We start from the raw sequence: 22,452 nt of genomic DNA, 5'->3' as shown, positions 1-22,452 counted from the left end.
GGAGAAATAAGAAAGGATGGAACAGTTAGGTGGCATATGAGAGGAGGAGAGTGCAATGAAATATGCTAATTACTAATTTGACAATTATTTTCCCCAAATATTTGTGCATTTTATACAGATTGAGGCTTTTGAAACTCAGAACTCTACAAATTAGGCCTTACTTGATTTCTGCTTCCTTCTTCTTACTCCCTTCTCACTCTCTTTTGGCAGCATGTCACCTTCTTTCAAAATTGTAAAACATATATGAAAAAAATTAATGAAGATATAGATAAATGAAAAGTGTCTTGTGTTCATGGATTGGAAGAATCAATATTGTTAAAATATCTATACCACTCAAAGTGATTTACAGGTTTCATGCAATCCCTCTCAAAAACCTAATGGCATTCATTATAGATATAGAAAGTATAATCCTAAAATACAATCTAAAATATGTATATTGTTTACTTTCAATCTATTCATGATTTTTTTTTTGATTTCTTACCATTATTGACTTTTTAAAAAATTTTATTTTTACTTTATTTTACTTCACAATACTGTATTGGTTTTGCCATACATTGACATGAATCCACCACGGGTGTATACAAGCTCCCAATCCTGAATCCCTCTCTCACCTCCCACCCCATATCATCTCTCTGGATCATCCCCATGCACCAGCCGCAAGCATCCTGTATCCTGTATCGAACATAGACTGCCACTTCATTTCTTACATGATAGTATACATGTTTCAATGCCATTCTCCCAAATCATGCCACCCTCTCCGTCTCCCTCAGAGTCCAAAAGTCCGTTCTATACATCTGTGTCTCTTTTGCTGTCTCGCATACAGGGTGATCCTTACCATCTTTCTAAATTCCATATATATGTGTCAGTATACTGTATTGGTGTTTTTCTTTTTGGCTTACTTCACTCTATATAATCAGCTCCAGTTTCATCCATCTCATTAGAACTGATTCAAATGTATTCTTTTTAATGGCTGAGTAATACTCCATTGTGTATATGTACCACAGCTTTCTTATCTATTCATCTGCTGATGGACATCTAGGTTGTTTCCATGTCCTGGCTATTATAAACAGTGCTGCAATGAACATTGGGGTACATGTGTCTCTTTCAATTCTGGTTTCCTCAGTGTGTATGCCCAGCAGTGGGATTGCTTTAGTTTCATTCCATTGTGTTCAGAAAAGATACTTGGAATAATTCCAATTTCTTGAATTTGTTAAGACTTATTTGTAGCCTAAATACAAGTGTGTTTGTTTTTTTTTCAAATCACAGTAACACACTCATTGTAGAAAATGTGTAATCTACACAAAAGTATAAGGAAGAAAAAAATCACCCATTATACCATTATTCACAGATAACCATGGTTATTATTTTTACATTTGCTTTACGTCTCTTTCCATGCATTTCTGGTCTGTTTTCTTGTACCTTAGATATTACTACTGCGACCTTATATATTACTACCACTACCTTATATATTACTATTGCTACTACACCCATGATACCACTAAAGACTTGTATTTATCTTGGAAAATATTCCATGTGGGCTTGAGAAGAATGCATATTGATTTTCTGTTTGAATGATCAATTAATTATAGAGAGTGGGAAATTGAAGTTTTCTACTGTTAATGTATCACTTCTACTTCTCCCTTAAGAGCTGTCCATGCTGTCTTGTATGTTGAAATGCTATAATGTTCCATGCACATATATCTGTAGTTGCTATATCTTTCACTTGAATGGTCTCTTGTGACAGCTTTTGACGTAAAGTCTCTTTTGCCTGACTTTGATCTCTTTTGGCTATTATCTTCATGGCATGTCTTTTTCCACCTGTTCACTTTCAACCTACGTGAGTCATGATATCTAAGGTGAGTCTCTTATATACAGCATGTAGTTGGATCTCGCTTTTAACCCATTCAGATAATCTATATATTTGATTGGAAAGTGTAGTATATTTATATTTATAATCATATTGAAAGGTAAGGACTTACATTGCCATTTTATTCATTGTTTTATAGTTTCTGGCTCCTGCTTTCTTCTGTGATGTATTTGTGGCTTGATGATTTCTTATAGTGGTAGTCAGTTCAGTCAGTTCAGTCACTCAGTCGTGTCCAGCTCTTTGTGACCCCAAGAATTGCAGCACGCCAGGCCTCCCTGTCCATCATCAACACCCGGAGTTCATTCAGACTCACAGCCATTGAGTCGGTGATGCCATCCAGCCATCTCATCCTCTGTCATCCCCTTCTCCTCCTGCCCCCAATCCCTCCCAGCATCAGAGTCTTTCCCAATGAGTCAGGTCTTTGCATGAGGTGGCCAAAGTACTGGAGTTTCAGCTTTAGCATCATTCCTTCCAAAGAAATCCCAGGGCTGATCTCGTTCAGAATGGACTGGTGCCCTGATTAATTTCTCTTTTTCTGTGTGTATGCACTATACTTTTTATTGTAGTTACCATGGAACTTGTATCAAACATTTTATAACAGTTTATAGCAGAAGTTAAGTACTGTTATAAAAACAACTTAATTTCAACAATTTGCAGAAACTGCATTTTACTCCTCCCCTACACTTTAAGTGATTGATGTCAGATTTTGCTTGTTTCTATAATGTATTTCCAACAGTAGCTTTCTGTAATTATAGTTACTCTTATGATGGCTTTTGATTTATATTTATATACTAATATTTTTTTTAAATTTATTTATTTTTTTAATTTTAGAATCTTTACGTTATTCTCCCAAATCATCCCACCCTCTCCTCTCCCTCTGAGTCCAAAAGTCCGTTATACCCATCTGTGTCTTTTTTCCTGTCTTGCATACAGGGTCGTCATTGCCATCTTCCTAAATTCCATATATATGTGTTAGTATACTGTATTGGTATTTATATACTAATATTAAAAGCAAGTTATGTATCACTATTACAGTATTACAACATTCTCTATTTCTCTCTAGATTTACCAGTAAGATTTACAAATTCGTATGTTAAGATACTTTTGTATCATTGTTTTGTTTATTCATTTAAACTTGAAGAACTCCTTCTAGCACTTCGGTATTGTAGTGATGATGAATTCCCTCAAATTATGGTTGTCATATATATATATATATACACACATGCTTAAAGCATCACTATGAACAAAGCTAGTGGAGGTGATGGAATTCCAGTTGAGCTATTTCAAATCCTGAAAGATGATGCTGTGAAAGGGCTGCACTCAATATGCCAGCAAATTTGGAAAACTCAGCAGTGGCCGCAGGACTGGAAAAGGTCAGTTTTCATTCCAATCCCAAAGAAAGGCAATCCCAAAGAATGCTCAAACTGCCACACAATTGCACTCATCTCACACGCTAGTAAAGTAATGCTCAAAATTCTCCAAGCCTGGCTTCAGCAATGTGTGAACTGTGAACTTTCATATGTTCAAGCTGGTTTTAGAAAAGGAAGAGGAACCAGAGATCAAATTGCCAACATCTGCTGGATCATCAAAAAAGCAAGAGAGTTCCAGAAAAACATCTATTTCTGCTTTATTGACTATGCCAAAGCCTTCGACTGTGTGGATCACAACAAGTGTGGAAAATTCTGAAGGAGATGGGAATACCAGACCACCTGACCTGCCTCTTGAGAAACATATATGCAGGTCAAGAAGCAACAGTTAGAACTGGACATGGAACAACAGACTGGTTCCAAACAGGAAAAGGAGTATGTCAAGGCTGTATATTGTCACCCTGCCTATTTAACTTATATGCAGAGTACATCATGGGAAACCCTGGGCTCAAAGAAGCACAAGCTGGAGTCAAGATTGCTGCAATAAATACGAATAACCTCAGATATTCAGATGACACCACCCTTATGGAAGAAAGTGAAGAAGAACTAAAAGCCTCTTGATGAAAGTGAAAGAGGAGAGTGAAAAAGTTGGCTTAAAGCTCAACATTCAGAAAACTAAGATCATGGCATCTGGTCCCATCACTTCATGGCAAATAGATGGGGAAACAGTGGAAACAGTGTCAGACTTTTTACTTTTGGGGGCTCCAAAATCACTGCAGATGGTGATTGCAGCCATGAAATTAAAAGACGTTTATTCCTTGGAAGGAAAGTTATGACCAACCTAGATAACATATTAAAAAGCGGAGATATTACTTTGCCAATAAAGGTCCATCTATTCAAGGCTATGTTTTTTCCAGTAGTCATGTATGGATGTGAGAGTTGGACTGTGAAGAAAGCTGAGCGCTGAAGGATTGATGCTTTTGAACTGTAGTATTGGAGAAGACTCTTGAGAGTCCCTTGGACTGCAAGGAGATCCAACCAGTCCATCCTAAAGATCAGTCCTGGGTGTTCATTGGAAGGACTGATGCTGAGGATGAAACTCCAATACTTTGGCCACCTCATGCGAAGAGTTGACTCATTGTTAAAGACCCTGATGCTGGGAGGGACTGGGGGCAGGAGGAGAAGGGGACAACAGAGGATGAGATGGCTGGATGGCATCACTGACTTGATACACATGAGTTTGGGTGAACTCTGGGAGTTGGTGATGGACAGGAAGGCCTGGTGTGCTGTGATTCATGGGGTCGCAAAGAGTCAGGCATAACTGAACGACTGAACTGAACTGATGTATGTGTGTATATGCTTCCCCAGTGGCTCAAATGGTAAAAAATATGCCTTCCATGCAGGAGACTCAGGTTTGATCCCTGGTTTTGGAAGATCCCCTGGAAAAGAGATTTTCTACCCTCTCTAATATTCTTGCCTACAGAATTCCATGGACAGAGGAGCCTGGTGGGCTACAGTCCATGGAGTCTCAAAGAGTTGGACATGACTGAACAACTAACACACACACACAAATGTATACGTAGTATGTATACATTATATAGCATATACACACATGTATTATATAACATATATAATATGCATATATTGTTGTTGTTTTGGTGGTGGTGGTAGTTGGGATTGAATCTGCATCTCCTGCATTGCTGATTCTTTACTGCTACCTAGGAAGCCCTTTTGTGTGTGTGTATACGTATACACACACACATATATATATCTAACCTCCATTTTTGAAGGACAGTTTAGCTGGGTAAAGTTTTGATGATTGGGTTGGCAGGGTTTTTTCCTCGTGGTAGTTTTGATGCATCATCCTGCTCTCTTGGCCTTCAAGGTTTCTAGTTTTAGAGGTTTTTGTCTTGGTGACAAGTCACTTCTTTTTCCTGTTTTCAAAAATTTTTTCTTTGTCTTTAAATTTTGGTAATTTAATCATAATGTGTCTTGGTGTGGACCTCTTTGGGTTTCCACCTATTAGGGGACTCATGGGCCTCATGAGTCAAGATGTCCATTTCCCTCCCTAGGTTTGGGAATTTCTCAGTTATTATTTCTTTGAATAAGCTTTCTGCTCCTTTCTTTCTTTCTTTCTTTCTTCCTACTGGGATCCTCAAATATATATATATATTGCTTGTGGTATCCCATATCTGCTACGTATTCTGTTCACTGTATTTTCTTTTTGTTTTTCTAATGATAATTTCAAATGGAATGTCTTCAAGCTTACTGATTCTTTGATTTCCATGATAGAGTTTGCTTGATGCTTTCCTTTGGATTTTTAATTCAATTATTTAATCCTTGAGCTCCAGAATTTCTGTTCGGTTCTTTTTCTTTCTTTCTTTCTTTCTTTCTTTTTTTTTTTTTTTTACTGTTTTCTAGTTCTTTATGAAGCTCCTAACTTTCTCATTTTTATAGTTTTGCCTATAATTGTTCATGTATACTTGTGTTTATTTGTCTCTCTGCGTTCTCTTGTAGGTCATTGAGCTTCAAAACAATGAATTTGAATTTTGTGTCAAGCAGTTCATAGATCTCTATTTTCTTAGGATCAGTTTTGTTGCTGGGGATACCCTGTTTCTGTGAGAGAATGAGAGCAGGGGAATCTCCTTTTCTGTCATCTTGATGTCAAATATGAATACAGAATAAGCACAATAACAATTAAAATCAGTTAAATATCACCCCTTTAGCATTTTCCATGACTCCTGTCTCAGAAGAAAAATCTGTAACAGGAACTGTTTGGCAAACTCACAGTCCTGAAACTTCCAATAAGAACTCACTCTCTACCAAGTTCATTGACAAATCCTGGGGTTTCAAGAGAGATGGTTAGGACCACACCACCTCTTCTATGACTCTCTGAGCTTTCTTAAATCATGTTCTTTCCAACTGAAGTCACCTGAGAAATTCCTGGAATTTTTGCCATTAAAAATTATCAGAAAAATCTAATACAAAAACCATAAAAGTGGATTATTTACAATGTCTATATTTCTTCTCTCAGACAACCTCTCCACAGGGTGGCATGAACTCATGGGTCCTGCTTCATGATTTTCCTTACCTAAGTCACTTGAAGACTAGCTCCTGGGAGAGAAAACTATTCAAAATAATAGCCTCACAAGTCTCAGGAAAATTTTTTAACTTTGTCTGGATGACAGATCTCTACTCTGTCATAGTCCATGTCTCTCTGAGGTGGTTCTGTTATTCATATTTCTGCATTCATGTTTGAGTGCCAACACACTATGCAATTTCCTTGGGCTCTGTAGACCTGGGCTCCTAAATGTGAAATTCACTTCTCCAATCAATGATAAATTACATGTTCCTGGTATTCAGCCATTTCTGATGATAGGTCTTGTGCTCTGTAGTTTCCAGGCCTGTAGAAAAGGAATTCATTTTTCCAAACAAGCTCAGAGTATCCATTGTTGGGATACAGTCATCCCAAACTGACCCTGCAAATTCTTTTGAATTTCTCTTCAGATTCTTGTTCATGAAAAGGCAATTCTGACACCAACTATCAAATTCTCTCTCCATACCCCACTCCTGGAAAAGAAAAGCATTCACATCATTGCCTATGTGTGTTGTTTCCATTTGTCAAGTCAGGATCAAGAACACTCACTGGGTTTCCTTGTTTGTTCCTCTTAGGATTTATGCGTCTAGCTGATGGAGACAGACCCTGCTCGGGGCGAGTAGAAGTTCATTCTGGAGAAGACTGGACCCCAGTGTCTGATAGGAACTTTACATTCCCCACTGCACAGGTCATCTGTGCAGAACTGGGATGTGGCAATGTTGTGTCTGTCCTGGGACACGTGCCCTTCAGAGAGTCAGATGGCCGGATCTGGGCTGAAGAGTTCAGGTGTAAAGGGGAGGAGCCTGAGCTCTGGTCCTGCCCCAGAGTGCCCTGTCCAAGGGGTACTTGTCACCACAGTGGAGTTGCTCACATTGTCTGTTCAGGTGAGATGTAGATCAGGTTTATAACTTCTCTGCTTACCTTGTTCAGGTGAGAAAAATCAGACTTTGTTGAAACCCTGTCTTCTTCTACCAATGTACACAGAAGTCCGACTCATGAAAAATGGCTCCTCTCAGTGTGAGGGGCAGGTGGAGATGAATATTTCTGGACGATGGAGAGCACTCTGTGCCTCCCACTGGAGTCTGGCCAATGCCAATGTTGTCTGTCGTCAGCTCGGCTGTGGAGTCGCCATCTCCACCCCCAGAGGACCACACTTTGTAGAAGGAAGCGATCAGATCTCAACAGCCCGATTTCACTGCTCTGGGGCTGAGTCCTTCCTGTGGAGTTGTCCTGTGACTGCCTTGGGTGGTCCTGACTGTTCCCATGGCAACACAGCCTCTGTGATCTGCTCAGGTAAGAGAGGGAAGGGCTAGTGGTGCTCGGGATGCTCCTGGAGTGAAATGTCCTGAAGAGCAGAGAGTGATAGGAAACTGACATCAAAAATCAGATATTTCATGGTCAAATGTGGTTCTTCTCAGTGTTCATTCATTTTCCAAGTCAGGTCAAGAAGTAGAAAGGGGAAAGGGGAAATAATGTATTCTTAAGCAACAATATTATTTATATTATTTAAATATAATCATAGAAAACAATGTATAAGCAGTAAGTGTAGACTTCAGTCATGTACCAAGATCAGCAAAGAGAACATTCCCAGCACTACAGTCACTGTTGTTTTCCCATAATTGTGTCTCCTTCCTCTCCAGTTAAGACTGCTTACCTAACTTCTACTACCATAGAGTGTTTTACTGTTTGAACTGTATATAAAATTATGCAGTATATTTCCTTTTGTGTATAACTTCGAGTCACCATATTTGAGATTCATCCATGATGTTGCTTAAAGAAGCATTTTATTCATTTTTATTTCTGTAGAGTAGATCTTTGAATGATCACATGACCATGAATTGATCCATTCCACAATAGATAGTAGGGATTTGAGTTGTTTCCTATTCTTGACTAATGCAAATATGATGCTACAACTTACCACAACAATAACTTTGGGTACAAACATGTTATTTATCTTGTGTGTTTATCCTTTGGTCTTTCATTTTCATTTTCTTAATGGTATGGTGTCCTTTGATGAGCCAAGCTCTTAATCTTAAGAAATTATAACTTACCAACTTCTTCTTTTACTTTTAACACTTCTTATATCCTTAAAAAGAACTTTGTCTACTCCAAGACCATAAAAACACTCTCCAAGAGTGTCTCATAGAAGTTTAACTATTTTTCTCTTGCATAGAATTGTGCATCCCTTCTGCAACTGATATCCATGTAAGTTAAGATCAAGTTTCATATGACATCCAATTGACTCAGAATCTTTTTCTGAGAAGACTCTTTTCCCCACTGCAGTGCCACCTTTGTCATAAGAATAAAAGCACATGTCTGAGTCTTTTTAAAGACTGTCTATTCTATTCCATTGTATCATTGTCTATCCTTGCACCAATACTACATTTTCTTAATTATTATAACGTAAGTCTGGGTAATTTGAATGTAAACAGTTACTTTATATTATTAACTCTTCTACCTTTGTTGCTTTTTTGGTCAACTGTGTTGGTCATTCTTGTTCTTTTTTATTTTATCTTAATTTTGGAATCAGCTTTTCGTTTTCTTAAAAAATTATATATCTACGGTGTTGGGTGTTAGTTGCAGCACATGGATCTTCATTATGTCTTGTGGGATCTTCTGTTATGACACACAGAGTGCCTAGTTGTGAGGTTCTAGCTCAGATGCTCTGTGGCAGGTGGGATCTTAGTTCTCACATCAGGGATCGAACCTGAGTCCTCTGCATTGCATGGCTGATTCTCAACCATTGGACCAGGAGAGAAATCCCCCAGCTTTTCATTTTTCACACAAAAAAGGCATAAGCATATTTTGTTTGAAAAGAGTTAATCTACACAGAAATTGGAGGTGATTGACTGACAATGTTGAGTTTTTCGATTCATTGACATTATATATGTTTATTCCTCCATTCAGTTAGGTCTCCAATTTCTCTCAGAGGTTTTGCTCATCTTCTGCAATGTTTTTCTCCTAGGCATTTAAGTTTTTTTTTTTTTTTTTAGTTTTTTAGTTTTTAAATTTTAAAAACTTTAATTCTTACATGCATTCCCAAACATGACCCCCCCCTCCCACCTCCCTCCCCATAACATCCTTCTGGGTCATCCCCATGCACCAGCCCCAAGCATGCTGCATCCTGTGTCAGACATAGACTGGCAATTCAATTCACATGATAGTATACATGTTAGAATGTCATTCTCCCAAATCATCCCACCCTCTCCCTCTCCCTCTGAGTCCAAAAGACCGTTATACACATCTGTGTCTCTTTCCCTGTCATGCATACAGGGTCGTCATTGCCATCTTCCTAAATTCCATATATGTGTTAGTATACTGTATTGGTGTTTTCTTTCTGGCTTACTTCACTCTGTATAATCGGCTCCAGATTCATCCATCTCATCAGAACTGATTCAAATGAATTCTTTTAACAGCTGAGTAATACTCCATTGTGTATATGTACCACAGCTTTCTTATCCATTCATCTGCTGATGGACATCTAGGTTGTTTCCATGTCCTGGCTATTATAAACAGTGCTGCGATGAACATTGGGGTACATGTGTCTCTTTCAATTCTGGTTTCCTCGGTGTATGCCCAGAAGTGGGATTGCTGGGTCATAAGGTAGTTCTATTTGCAATTTTTAAGGAATCTCCACACTGTTCTCTATAGTGGCTGTACTAGTTTGCATTCCCACCAACAGTGTAGGAGGGTTCCTTTCTCCACCCTCCAGCATTTATTGCTTGCAGATTTTTGGGTCGCAGCCATTCTGACTGGTGTGAAGTGGTACCTCATTGTGGTTTTGATTTGCATTTCTCTAATAATGAGTGATGTTGAGCATCTTTTCATGTGTTTGTTAGCCATCCGTATGTCTTCTTTGGAGAAATGTCTATTTAGTTCTTTGGCCCATTTTGATTGGGTCGTTTATTTTCTGGAGTTGAGCTGCAGAAGTTGCTTGTATATTTTTGAGATTAGTTGTTTGTCAGTTGCTTCATTTGCTATTATTTTCTCCCATTCAGAAGGCTGTCTTTTCACCTTGGTTATATTTTCCTTAACCACTTGTAAAAGAATGAAACTAGATCACTTTCTAACACCGCACACAAAATAAACTCAAAATGGATTAAAGATCTAAATGTAAGATCAGAAACTATAAAACTCCTAGAGGAGAACATAGGCAAAACACTCTCAGACATAAATCACAGCAGGATCCTCTATGATCCACCTCCCAGAATGCTGGAAATAAAAGCAAAAATAAACAAATGGGATCTAATTAAAATTAAAAGCTTCGGCATTTAAGTTTTTGATGTTATAAGCATTTCTTTTAGTGGAAGTGTCCTAGGAATGATTTATCTCTGACTTGTTTTTACCATTCCCTTTTTAAATTTTGATGTAATTTGATACTTGCAGAAAAGCTGTAAGAATAATATAAAAATCCAGAAGACCTTTAGCTGGATTTCCCAATGTTAGTATTCTGCTTTGATCTCTTCCCTAGTTGACATCTCACTCTATCTCTGTTTCTGTCTTTCCTTCTTTGTCCCCCTCCCACCACATTTCTCCATGAATATGTGAAGTCCTTCTGAATTATGTTGCAGACATGATGTCTCTTTACCCCTAAAATGCTTCAAGGGATTTCCTTATGTAACCACACTTCAGTCAAGTCATCAGACCACTTCAGCCCCAGATGACATCTAAGTGCAACCACATGAAAGACTCTAAGACAGAACTGCCAAGTGGGATCTTTCCCAAATTATTTATCCAGGAAGTCTTAAGCAAAATGAGGTATATATAATATACATTTTGCTTAAGTGGCTAAATTTTACGGGCAAACTTATTACACAGCAATATAACCAGGACACGCTTCCCTGGTGGCTCCGTGGTAAAGAACTCACCTGCCAAGTCAGGAAACATGAGTTCCACCCCTGGGACTTGATGATCCCCCAGAGAAAAAAATGGAAACCCACTCCAATATTGTTGCCCTAGAAATCCCAAGGACCGAGGAGCCTAGTGGGCTACAGTCCATATGATCGCCAAAAATATCAGACATGATTGATTGACTAAACAACAACTATAGCAACCAGGACACTTATTATGTGACTTGCATCTCTGAATAGAAGACTATTTGTCCTCTTATCTTCTATTTAGTGTTTCTACCTTATGCTGAGCTAATGTGCTGAAACGCTCGTCCTTTACTTAACATCAGCTGTTTAGATTTTCAGCTTTATAATTTTTATCTGTTGTTATTTTGTCAATTTCTTTTGTCAGTTAATTCCACGAGGCCTTCAATAATGCCGAGTTAAATTCTCTATCAGATAACTCTAGTAACTGAATAACTTGGGAAATTCTTTCTAATGTCTTTTTCCTCCTGGTTTTCCATGAGATCTCTTTTATATGTGTATTGTTTTTAATAACAGACATTGTAGATGAAAAAGTGGTAGAATCCCTTTGGAAAAGATTTTATTCTGCTTTTCCTGTTTACACATATATTTAGAGACAAAACAGCTTACTTAACTCACTCTTAGTGCAATGGTTGGCTGAAAATAATTGCGGCACTGTCAGAAGAACTCTCCCTGCTGCTGCTGCTGCTGCTAAGTTGCTTCAGTCATGTCTGACTCTGTGCGACCCCATGGACGGCAGCCCTCCTGTCTCCCCCGTCCCTGGGGTTCTCCAGGCAAGAGTACTGGAGTGGGTTGCCATTGCCTTCTCCACAGAGCTCTCCCTAGAGAAGGTGAATCCTAAGATCATGATAACCTTACTGTTATGTTAACATTGCTTATCTCAGACTTCATCACTAGGTCACTATTTAGCTTAATTCAATTTCTTGTTTTTCAACCCATGAACCCTCTGATCATTGCTGTTTCTGCAGGAAACCAGACCCAGGTGCTGCCCCAGTGCAACAACTCCCGCTCGGAACCAGCAGGCTCTGCAGGTTCAGAAGAGAGTGCCCTCTACTGCTCAGGTGAGGGTCCTACAGGACAGAAGACCATTCTCATCCCCCAGGTCAACGCCCTATTGTTCCTTTTCTCTCTCCTCAGACAACAGACAGCTCCGCCTGGTGGAAGGAGGCGGTCCCTGCGCCGGGAGAGTGGAGATCCTTGCCCAGGGCTCCTGGGGCACCATCTGTGATGACAGCTGGGACCTGGACGATGCCCGCGTGGTGTGCAGGCAGCTGGGCTGTGGAGAAGCCCTCAATGCCATGAGGTCTGCTCACTTTGGGGCAGGATCAGGACCCATCTGGCTGGACGACCTGAACTGTACAGGAAATGAGTCTCACGTGTGGAGGTGCCCTTCCCAGGGCTGGGGGCGGCATGACTGCAGACACAAGCAAGACGCGGGGGTCATCTGCTCAGGTCTGTGCTGCACACTGTCCACAGGCTAGGAGAGGGGTGATAGCCCTGGAGAAGGGGAGGTCTGAACCCTGAGGAAAAGGTGCTGAAAGGCTAGAGAAGGAAGCTTCCTCCCATGAAGCCTGTCTTTCCAGCAGATGTGAAGATGAGGTGCTTTCACTTCCTCCTGCAGCAGCTGACGTTCTAGTCCTTTCTTCTCAGCACTGTTTCTTGGCAGAGCCAATTCTTCCAAGTCCAGCTGAAAGTTAGGCTCACCTTGCCTTACGTATGTGACCAAAATCTTAAGCCCATGGTACTAGTTCCTGTTTGCTTCTGTAACAAATTGCCACATATTGTTTTAAAAGAACATCTATTTATTTCCTTAAAGTTCCCTAGGTTCGATGTTCAGCAGGATCTCCCTGGGCTGGAATCAAGGTTTCAACAGGGCCACATCACGTCTGAGGCTTTGGTGAAGAATCCCATTTCTTATATCAAGTTTCTTTTCAAACCACCTGAATTCCTTGGCTCATAGACCCCCTTGATCCATCATCAGACCAGCAATGCTGCACCTCTTTAATCATTATCCAGAGTCACACCTCCCTCTAGCCAGAGCCAAGAAAGAGTGCTTCTATTGGTTTGGCCAAAAGGTTCCTTTGTTGTTTTTTTTTTTTTTTTTCGTAAGATGGTCTAGTAATACTTAGCTCTCTTTCACTTCATTTGAAACGATTTGGTTAGATTGTTTTTTGGCAGCTATCATATCAGCACACATATTTTTTTTTTTAAACCATCAAAATGAGTGAATTTCTGTGTAGCAATTTTAACATTGAAAATGGAAGAAAAAAGCAAAATTTTCTTCATATCATGCTTTATTATTTCAAGAAAAGTTAGAAACGCAACTGAAATGCAAAACAAATTTGTGGAGTGTATGGAAGTACGGTGACTGAAAAAACTCATCAAAAGTTGTTTATGAAGTTTTGTGTTGGAGATTTCTCACTGGACAGTACTGCAGAATAAGGTAGACCAGATGAAGTTGATCACAGTCAAATTGAGATATTATTTGAAGACAATGTTATATGATGTAGGAGATATCCAACATACTCAAAATATCCAAGCATTGAAAGTCATTTGTACCAGCTTGGTTATATTAATTGCTTTGAGGTTTGGGTTTCATATAAGTGAAAAAAACCTTCATGGCAGTATTTCTACATGAGATTCTCTACTTAAACATAAAGAAAACATTTTGCTTTTGAAACAAATTGTGATGGGTGATGAAAAGTGGATACTTCACAATAATGTGGAATGGAAGAGACTGTGGGGCAAGTGAAATGAACCACCACCAACCACACCAAAGACCAGTCTTCTTCCAAAGAAGGTGATGTTGTATATGTGGTGGTATTGGAAGGGAGTCCTCTCTTAAGGGAGTACCTTCCTGAAAACTGAATGCTAATTCCAACAAGTACTGTTCCCTATTAGACCAGCTGAAAACAGCACTTAATGAAAGCATTCAGAATTAACCCAAAGAAAATGCATAATCTTCCATCAGGATAATGCAAGACCACATATTTCTTTGTAGGCCAGGCAAAAACTGCCACAGTTTGGCTAGTTCTGATTTATCAGCTGTGTTGACCAGACATTGCAATTTTGGATTTCCATTTATTTTGATTTTTATAAAATTATCTTAATGGAAAAAAATTATATTCACTGGAAGAATATAAAGTGTACTTGGGTTAGTTCTTTGCTTAGAAAGATAAAAGTTTTGGGAAGAGGGAATTATGAAGTTGCCTGAAAATGGCAGAAGGTAGTAGAACAAAATGATGAATATGCTGTTCAATAAAGTTCTGAGTGAACATGAAAAGCATCTTTTATTTTGACTTAAAAACCAAAGGAACTTTCTGGCCAACCCAATAAGAATGTGATTAGACTGGGTTCACATAGTTAATCCACAATAGTCCAACTTAACTTCACCATCCCATGATTCTTACCTTAATCACATCTGTGAAATCCCTTTTGCCAGGTTAGGTAATATATTCATGTTTCCAGGGACTTGGATGAGACTTCTGTGTGTTCATTATCCTGCCACCACCTCAATATCCGTATCACATCCCTTTCACATTCTCTTAGAAGTTTAGTCAAGAAGCAGAATTCAGCTCTCCTCCCTGAAGGTTCCCAGGTGGCTCTTCCTCTCTGCTCATATTCACTCCATCATGGTGGTAGAAATGTTTAAAATGATAGACACAAATGGATAAAGTCAGGTAAAAGGGAGACAACTTTCACTCTTGTTACCTAATGGGTATCTCTTCAGCTGGTTCAGGGATGAATGGGCACTATTTCTGGGAGAGAGGAAAACCCAGAGCACTGACAGTTCTCATCAGTCCTGATTTCTCCCTTTTTATCTTAGAGTTCCTGGCCCTCAGAATGGTGAGCAAGGATAAGCAGTGTGCTGGGTGGCTGGAAGTTTTCTACAATGGGACCTGGGGCAGTGTCTGCCGAAGCTCCATAAAAGACATCACTGTGTCCATCATCTGCAGTCAGCTTGGCTGTGGGGACAGTGGAAGTCTCAACTCTTCTGTTGCTCTTAGAGAAGGTTCTAGACCCCGGTGGGTAGATGGAATCCGGTGTCAGAACACTGATACCTCTCTCTGGCAGTGTCCTTCTGACCCTTGGAATTGCAGTTCATGCTCTCCAAAGGAGGAAGCCTACATCTCCTGTGCAGGTGAATTACTGTCTGTTTCTGTGTCTGTCTTAAACCCATAGAATGTTAATAATGATATTTTATATTTTCATATTTAAGTAATTAATTTAACATGGGTCCACAAAATGAAGTTAAGACCAGCTCAGTTCAGTCACACAGCTGTGACCAACTCCTTGCAACCCCGTGGACTGCAGCACACCAAGCTTCCCTATCCAACACCAACTCCTGGAGCCTACTTAAAATCATGTCCATTGTGTTGGTGATGCCATCCAACCATCTCATCCTCTGCCATCCCCTTCTCCTCCTGCCTTCAATTTTTCCCAGCATCACGGTCTTTTCCAATGAGTCAGTTCTTCCCAAAAGGTGGCCAGAGTATTGGAGTTTCGGCTTCAGCATCGGTCCTTCTAGTGAGTATTCAGGACTGATTTCCTTTAAGATTGACTGGTTTTATATCCTTGCAGTCTAGGGGACTATCAAGAGTCTTCTCCAATGCAGCAGTTCAAAAGCATCAATTCTTTGGTGCTCAGCTTTCTTTATAGTCCATCTCTCACATTCATACTGGACTAATGAAAAAAACCATAGCTTTGACTAGATGGACCTTTTTTTGGTAAAGTAATGTCTCTGCTTTTTAATATGCTGTCTAGATTGGTCACAGATTTTCTTCCAAGGAGCAAGTGTCTTTCAATTTCATGACTGCAACCACTATCTGCAATGATTTGAGAGACCCCCAAATAAAGTATCTCATCTATTTGCCATGAAATGATGGGACTGGATGCCATGATCTTAGTTTTCTGAATGTTGAGTTTTAAGCCAATCTCAAACTCAAATGTTGAGTTTTTAGAGAGTTTTATCACTCTCTTCTTTCACTTTCATCAAAGGCTCTTTAGTTCTTCTTCGCTTTCTGCAATAAGGGTGGTGTCATCTGTGTATCTGAGGTTACTGATAATTTTCCTGGCAATCTTGATTGCAGCTTGTGCTTCATCCAGCCTGGCATTTCACATGATGTACTCTGCATATAAGTTAAATAAGGAGGGTAACAATATACAGCCTTGATGTACTCCTTTCCCAATTTGGAACATGTCTGTTGTCCCATGTCCAGTTCTAACTGTTGCCTCTTGACCAGCATTACAGATTTCTCAAGAGGCATGTCAGGTGGTCTGGTATTCCCAAGTCTTTCAGAATTTTCCACAGTTTATTGTGGTCCACACAGTCAAGGTTTTGGCATAGTCAATAAAGCAAAAGTAGCCATTTTTCTGGAACTCTCCTGCTTTTTCAATGATCCAGAGGATGTTGGCAATTTGATCTCTGGTTTCTCTGCCTTTTCTAAATACAGCTTGAACATCTGGAAGTTCATTGTTCACATATTGCTGAAGCTTGGCTTGGAGAATTTTGAGCATTAATTTGCTGACTTGTGAGATGAGTGCAAGTGTGCTGTAGTTTGATCATTCTTTGGCATTGCCTTTCTTTGGGATTAGAAGGAAAACTGACCTTTTCCAGTCCTGTGGCCACTGCTTAGCTTTCCAAATTTGCTGACATATTGAGTGCAGCACTTTCACAGCATCATCTTTTAGAATTTGAAATACCTCAACTGGAATTTCATCACATCCATTAGCTTTGTTTGTAGTGATGCTTCCTAAGGCACACTTGACTTCACATTCCAGGATGTCTGGCTCTAGTTGAGTGATCACACCATTGTGGTTTTCTGGGTCATGAAGATCTTTTTCATATACTTCTTCTGTGTATTCTTGCCACCTCTTTTTAATATCTTCTGCTTCTGTTAGGTCCATACCATTTTTGTCCTTTATTGTTCTCATTTTTGCATGAAATGTTCCCTTAGTGTCTCTAACTTTCTTGAAGAGACCTCTAGTCTTTCCCATTCTTTGTTTTCATATATATATATTTCACTGATTGATGATGAAGGCTTTCTGATCTCTCCTTGCTACTCTTTGGAACCCTACATTCAAATGGGTATATCTTTCCTTTTCTCCTTTGCCTTTAGCTTCTCTTCTTTTCTCAGCTATTTGTAAGGCCTCCTCAGACAACCATTTTGCCTTTTTGCATTTCTTTTTCTTGAAGACTGTCTTGATCACTGCCTCCTGCAGAATGTCACAAACCTCTGTCCATGGTTCTTTAGGCACTCTGTCTGTCAGATCTAATCCCTTGAATCTATTTGTCACTTCCACTCTATAATGATAAAGGATTTGACCTAGGTCATAGCTGAATGATCTAGTGGTTTTCCCTACAGAGACTGAGCCAGAACTATGTCTGGGTGTCTCCTGTGGAGGTGCAGGTCAACACTGGCCTGCCGCAGAGGCTCTGGGTGCAGCAGACCTGGGTATAGCATAAGCCCTTTTGGAGGAGGTCGTCATTAACTCTACCATAGAACCACCATAAATCACACAGGACTGGGGAAACAGACTCTTGGAGGGCAGAAACAAAACCTGTGTGCACCAAGACCCAGGAGAAAGGAGCAGTGACCCCACAGGAGACTGACTCAGACATGCCCATGAGTGTCCAGGAGTCTCTGACAGAGGTGTGTGTCGGCAGTGGCTTGCTTCAGAGTTGGAAGCACCAAGTGCAGCAGTGGGTGCAGGGGACCTTTTGAAGGAGGTCACCATGTTCTTCAGTACCTCCACCATAGTTTGGCCTCAGATCAAGCAACAGGGAGGAAACAGCCCCACTCATCAATAGAAAATTGGATGAAAGATTTACTGAACATGCCCCTGCCCATCAGAACAAGACCCACTTTCCCCCTCTGTCTGTCTCTCTTATCAGGAAGCTCCCGTTAGCCTCTTAACCCTATCCATCAGAGGGCAGAGAGAATGAAACTACAGTCACAAAAACTAACCAAACTGATCACATGGACCACAGCCTTGCCTAGCTCAGTGAAACTATGAGCCATGCTTTGTAGGGCCATCCAAGACAAACAGGTAACGGTGGAGAATTCTGACAAAATGCGGTCCACTGGAGAAGGGAATGGCAAACCATTTCAGTATTCTTGCCTTGAGAACCCCATGAACAGTATGAAAAGGCAAAAAGGTATGACACTGAAAGATGAACTCCCCAGGTTGTTAGGTGCCCAGTACACTACTGGAGAAGTGTGGATAAATAACTCCAGAAAGAATGAAGAGACAGAGACAAAGCAAAAACAACACCTAGTTGTCGATGTGATGGGTGATAGAAGTAAAGTCCATTGCTGTAAAGAGCAATATTGCATAGGCACCTGGAATGTTAGGTCCATGAGTGAAGGGAAATTGGAAGTGGTCAAACAGGAGATGGCAAGAGTGAACATTAATATTTTAAGAATCAGTCAACTTTCTTATCCATTCATCTGCCGATGGACATCTAGGTTGCTTCCATGTCCTGGCTATTATAAACAGTGCTGCTGCGGTGAACACTGAGGTACATGTGTCTCTTTCAATTCTGGTTTCCTCAGTGTGTATGTCCAGAAGTGGCATTGCTGGGTCATAAGGCAGTTCTATCTCCAGTTTTTTTTTTTTTTTTTTTTTGGCTGGCTTGCCAGGGCTGTGGAGCTTGTGGGTGGCAGGGTGGGACACACATCCTGGCAGCTGGGTTCCAGAGTCTACACTCACATCCCTGACTCTATATCTGAAGCATCTGTGGAAACATTGTGTCCAGGAACAAATGACCCCCACAAGGTCTCTGTTTCATTGAGCAGATGATGTGCTTTCCTTCAGGTGTATTTCCCTCCCATTTACCCATGTTTTTCTTTGAACATAATGTTTTATTTTTTTTTTTTATTATTTTTTTTTTTTATATTTTCCAGCTCTTTATTTTTTTATTTTTTTTATTTTTTTTTAGGATTTGGTTTTTTATTTTTTAAATTTTAAAATCTTTAATTTTTACATGCATTCCCAAACATGAACCCCCTCCACCTCCCTCCCATAACATCTTTCTGGGTCATCCCCACCAGCCCCAAGCATGCTGCATCCTGCGTCAGACATAGACTGGCGATTCAATTCACATGATAGTATACATGTTAGAATGTCATTCTCCCAAATCATCCACCTCTCCTCACTCTGAGTCCAAAAGTCCGTTATACATCTGTGTCTCCTTCCCTGTCTTGCATACAGGGTCGTCATTGCCATCTTCTAAATTCCATATATGTGTTAGTATACTGTATTGGTGTTTTCTGGCTTACTTCACTCTGTATAATCGGCTCCAGTTTCATCCATCTCATCAGAACTGATTCAAATGAATTCTTTTAACGGCTGAGTAATACTCCATTGTGTATGTACCACAGCTTTATCCATTCATCTGTTGATGGACATCTAGGTTGTTTCCATGTCCTGGCTATGATAAACAGTGCTGCGATGAACATTGGGGTACATGTCTCTTTCAATTCTGGTTTCTCGGTGTATGCCCAGAAGTGGGATTGCTGGGTCATAAGGTACTTCTATTTGCAATTTTTAAGGAATCTCCACTGTTCTCCATAGTGGCTGTACTAGTTTGCATTCCCACCAACAGTGTAGGAGGTTCCTTTCTCCACCCTCTCCAGCATTTATTACTTGCAGATTTTTGGATCGCAGCCATTCTGACTGGTGTGAAGTGGTACCTCATTGTGGTTTTGATTTGCATTTCTCTAATGGTGATGTTGAGCATCTTTTCATGTGTTTGTTAGCCATCCGTATGTCTTCTTTGGAGAAATGTCTATTTAGTTCTTTGGCCCATTTTTGATTGGGTCGTTTATTTTCTGGAATTGAGTTGCATAAGTTGCTTGTATATTTTTGAGATTAGTTGTTTGTCAGTTGCTTCATTTGCTATTATTTTCTCCCATTCAGAAGGCTGTCTTTTCACCTTGCTTATATTTTCCTTTGTTGTGCAGAAGCTTTTAATTTTAATTAGATCCCATTTGTTTATTTTGCTTTTATTTCCGGCATTCTGAGGTGGATCATAGAGGATCCTGCTGTGATTTATGTCTGAGAGTGTTTGCCTATGTTCTCCTCTAGGAGTTTTATAGTTTCTGATCTTACATTTAGATCTTTAATCCATTTTGAGTTTATTTTGTGTGCGGTGTTAGAAAGTGATCTAGTTTCATTCTTTTACAAGTGGTTGACCAGTTTCCAGCACCACTTGTTAAAGAGATTGTCTTTACTCCATTGTATATTCTTGCCTCCTTTGTCAAAGATAAGGTGTCCATGTGTGGATTTATCTCTGGGCTTTCTATTTTGTTCCATTGATCTATATGTCTGTCTTTGTGCCAGTACCATACTGTCTTGATGACTGTGGCTTTGTAGTAGAGCCTGAAGTCAGGCAAGTTGATTCCTCCGTTCCATTCTTCTCAAGATTGCTTTGGCTATTCGAGGTTTTTGTATTTCCATACAAATCTTGAAATGATTTGTTCTAGTTCTGTGAAAAATGTGCCTGGTAGCTTGATAGGGATTGCATTGAATTTGTAAATTGCTTTGGGTAGTATACTCATTTTCACTATATTGATTCTTCCAATCCATGAACATGGTATATTTCTCCATCTATTAGTGTCCTCTTTGATTTCTTTCATCAGTGTTTTATAGTTTTCTATATAGGTCTTTAGTTTCTTTAGGTAGATATATTCCTAAGTATTTTATTCTTTTCGTTGCAATGGTGAATGGAATTGTTTCCTTAATTTCTTTTCTACTCTCATTATTCGTGTATAGGAATGCAAGGGATTTCTGTGTGTTGATTTTATATCCTGCAACTTTACTATATTCATTCGATTAGCTCTAGTAATTTTCTGGTGGAGTCTTTAGGGTTTTCCATGTAGAGGATCATGTCATCTGCAAACAGTGAGTTTACTTCTTTTCCGATTTGGATTCCTTTTATTTCTTTTCTGCTCTGATTGCTGTGGCCAAAACTTCCAGAACTATGTTGAATAGTAGCGGTGAAAGTGGACACCCTTGTCTTGTTCTGACTTTAGGAAATGCCAATTTTCACCATTGAGGATAATGTTTGCTGTGGGTTTGTCATAGATAGCTTTTATTATGTTGAGATATGTTCCTTCTATTCCTGCTTTCTGGAGAGTTTTTATCATAAATGGATGTTGAATTTTGTCAAAGGCCTTCTCTGCATCTATTGAGATAATCATATGGTTTTTATTTTCAATTTGTTAATGTGTATCTCCAGTTTTTTAAGGAATCTCCACACTGCTCACCATAGTGGCTGTACTAGCTTGCATTCCCACCAACAGTGTAAGAGGGTTCCCTTTTCTCCACACCCTCTCCAGCATTTATTGCTTGTAGACTTTTGGATAGCAGCCATCCTGACTGGTGTGAAATTGTACCTCATTTTGGTTTTGATTTGCATTTCTCTGATAATGAGTGCTGTTGAGCATCTTTTCATGTTTGCTAGCCATCTGTCTGTCTTCTTTGGAGAAATGTCTGTTTAGTTCTTTGGCCCATTTTTTGATTGGGTTATTTACTTTTCTGGAATTGAGCTGCAGGAGTTGCTGTGGTACATAGACACAATGGAGTATTATTCAGCCATTAAAAATAATACATTTGAATCAGTTCTAATGAGGTGGATGAAACTGAAGCCTATTATACAGAGTGAAGTAAGCCAGAAAGAACACCAATACAGTATACTAATGCATATATATGGAATTTACAAAGATGGTAATGATAACCCTGTATGCGAGACAGCAAAAGAGAAACAGATGTATAGAACAGACTTTTGGACTCTGTGGGAGAAGGAGAGGGTGGGATGATTTGGGAGAATGGCATTGAAACATGTATAATATCATATATGAAACAAATCACCAGTCCAGGTTCAATGCAAGATACAGGATGCTTGGGGCTGGTGAACTGGGATGACCCAGAGGGATGGTATGGGGAGGGAGGTGGGAGGGGTGTTCAGGATGGGGAACACGTGTACATCCTTGGCAGATTCATGTTGATGCATGGCAAAACCAATACAATATTGTAAAGTAATTAGCCTCCAATTAAAATAAATAAATTTAAAAAATCAGTGAACTAAAATGGAAGGGAATGGGTGAATATAACTCAGAATTTAACATGAAGCTGATTTAATCCACATGTTCCAACACTACTTTTTAAAATTTGTAGTTGACATATAACTCACATTACAATATTAGCATTAGTTTCAGGTGTACAACATAATGCTTATGTATT

The 22,452-nt window shown here is 39.6% G+C and overlaps 1 protein-coding gene across 1 annotated transcript in view; it reads left to right on the top strand.

The window, feature by feature from the left end:
* The window catches only part of LOC114113763 (antigen WC1.1-like), a 59,197-nt gene that overhangs the window by 15,904 nt on the left and 20,841 nt on the right, over nucleotides 1–22,452 (top strand). The window contains exons 3-7 of the mRNA XM_060413467.1: nucleotides 6,907–7,215; nucleotides 7,316–7,624; nucleotides 12,174–12,266; nucleotides 12,343–12,657; nucleotides 15,032–15,346. Coding sequence (XP_060269450.1) covers nucleotides 6,907–7,215; nucleotides 7,316–7,624; nucleotides 12,174–12,266; nucleotides 12,343–12,657; nucleotides 15,032–15,346 — 1,341 coding nt within the window. The remainder of the gene's footprint in view (nucleotides 1–6,906; nucleotides 7,216–7,315; nucleotides 7,625–12,173; nucleotides 12,267–12,342; nucleotides 12,658–15,031; nucleotides 15,347–22,452) is intronic.

This window comes from Ovis aries, chromosome 3 (genome assembly GCF_016772045.2).
Source record: "Ovis aries strain OAR_USU_Benz2616 breed Rambouillet chromosome 3, ARS-UI_Ramb_v3.0, whole genome shotgun sequence".
Lineage (NCBI taxonomy): Eukaryota > Metazoa > Chordata > Mammalia > Artiodactyla > Bovidae > Ovis > Ovis aries.
The sequence above is the reverse complement of the archived record's forward strand: the minus strand, read 5'-3'. Positions and strand labels throughout refer to the sequence as shown.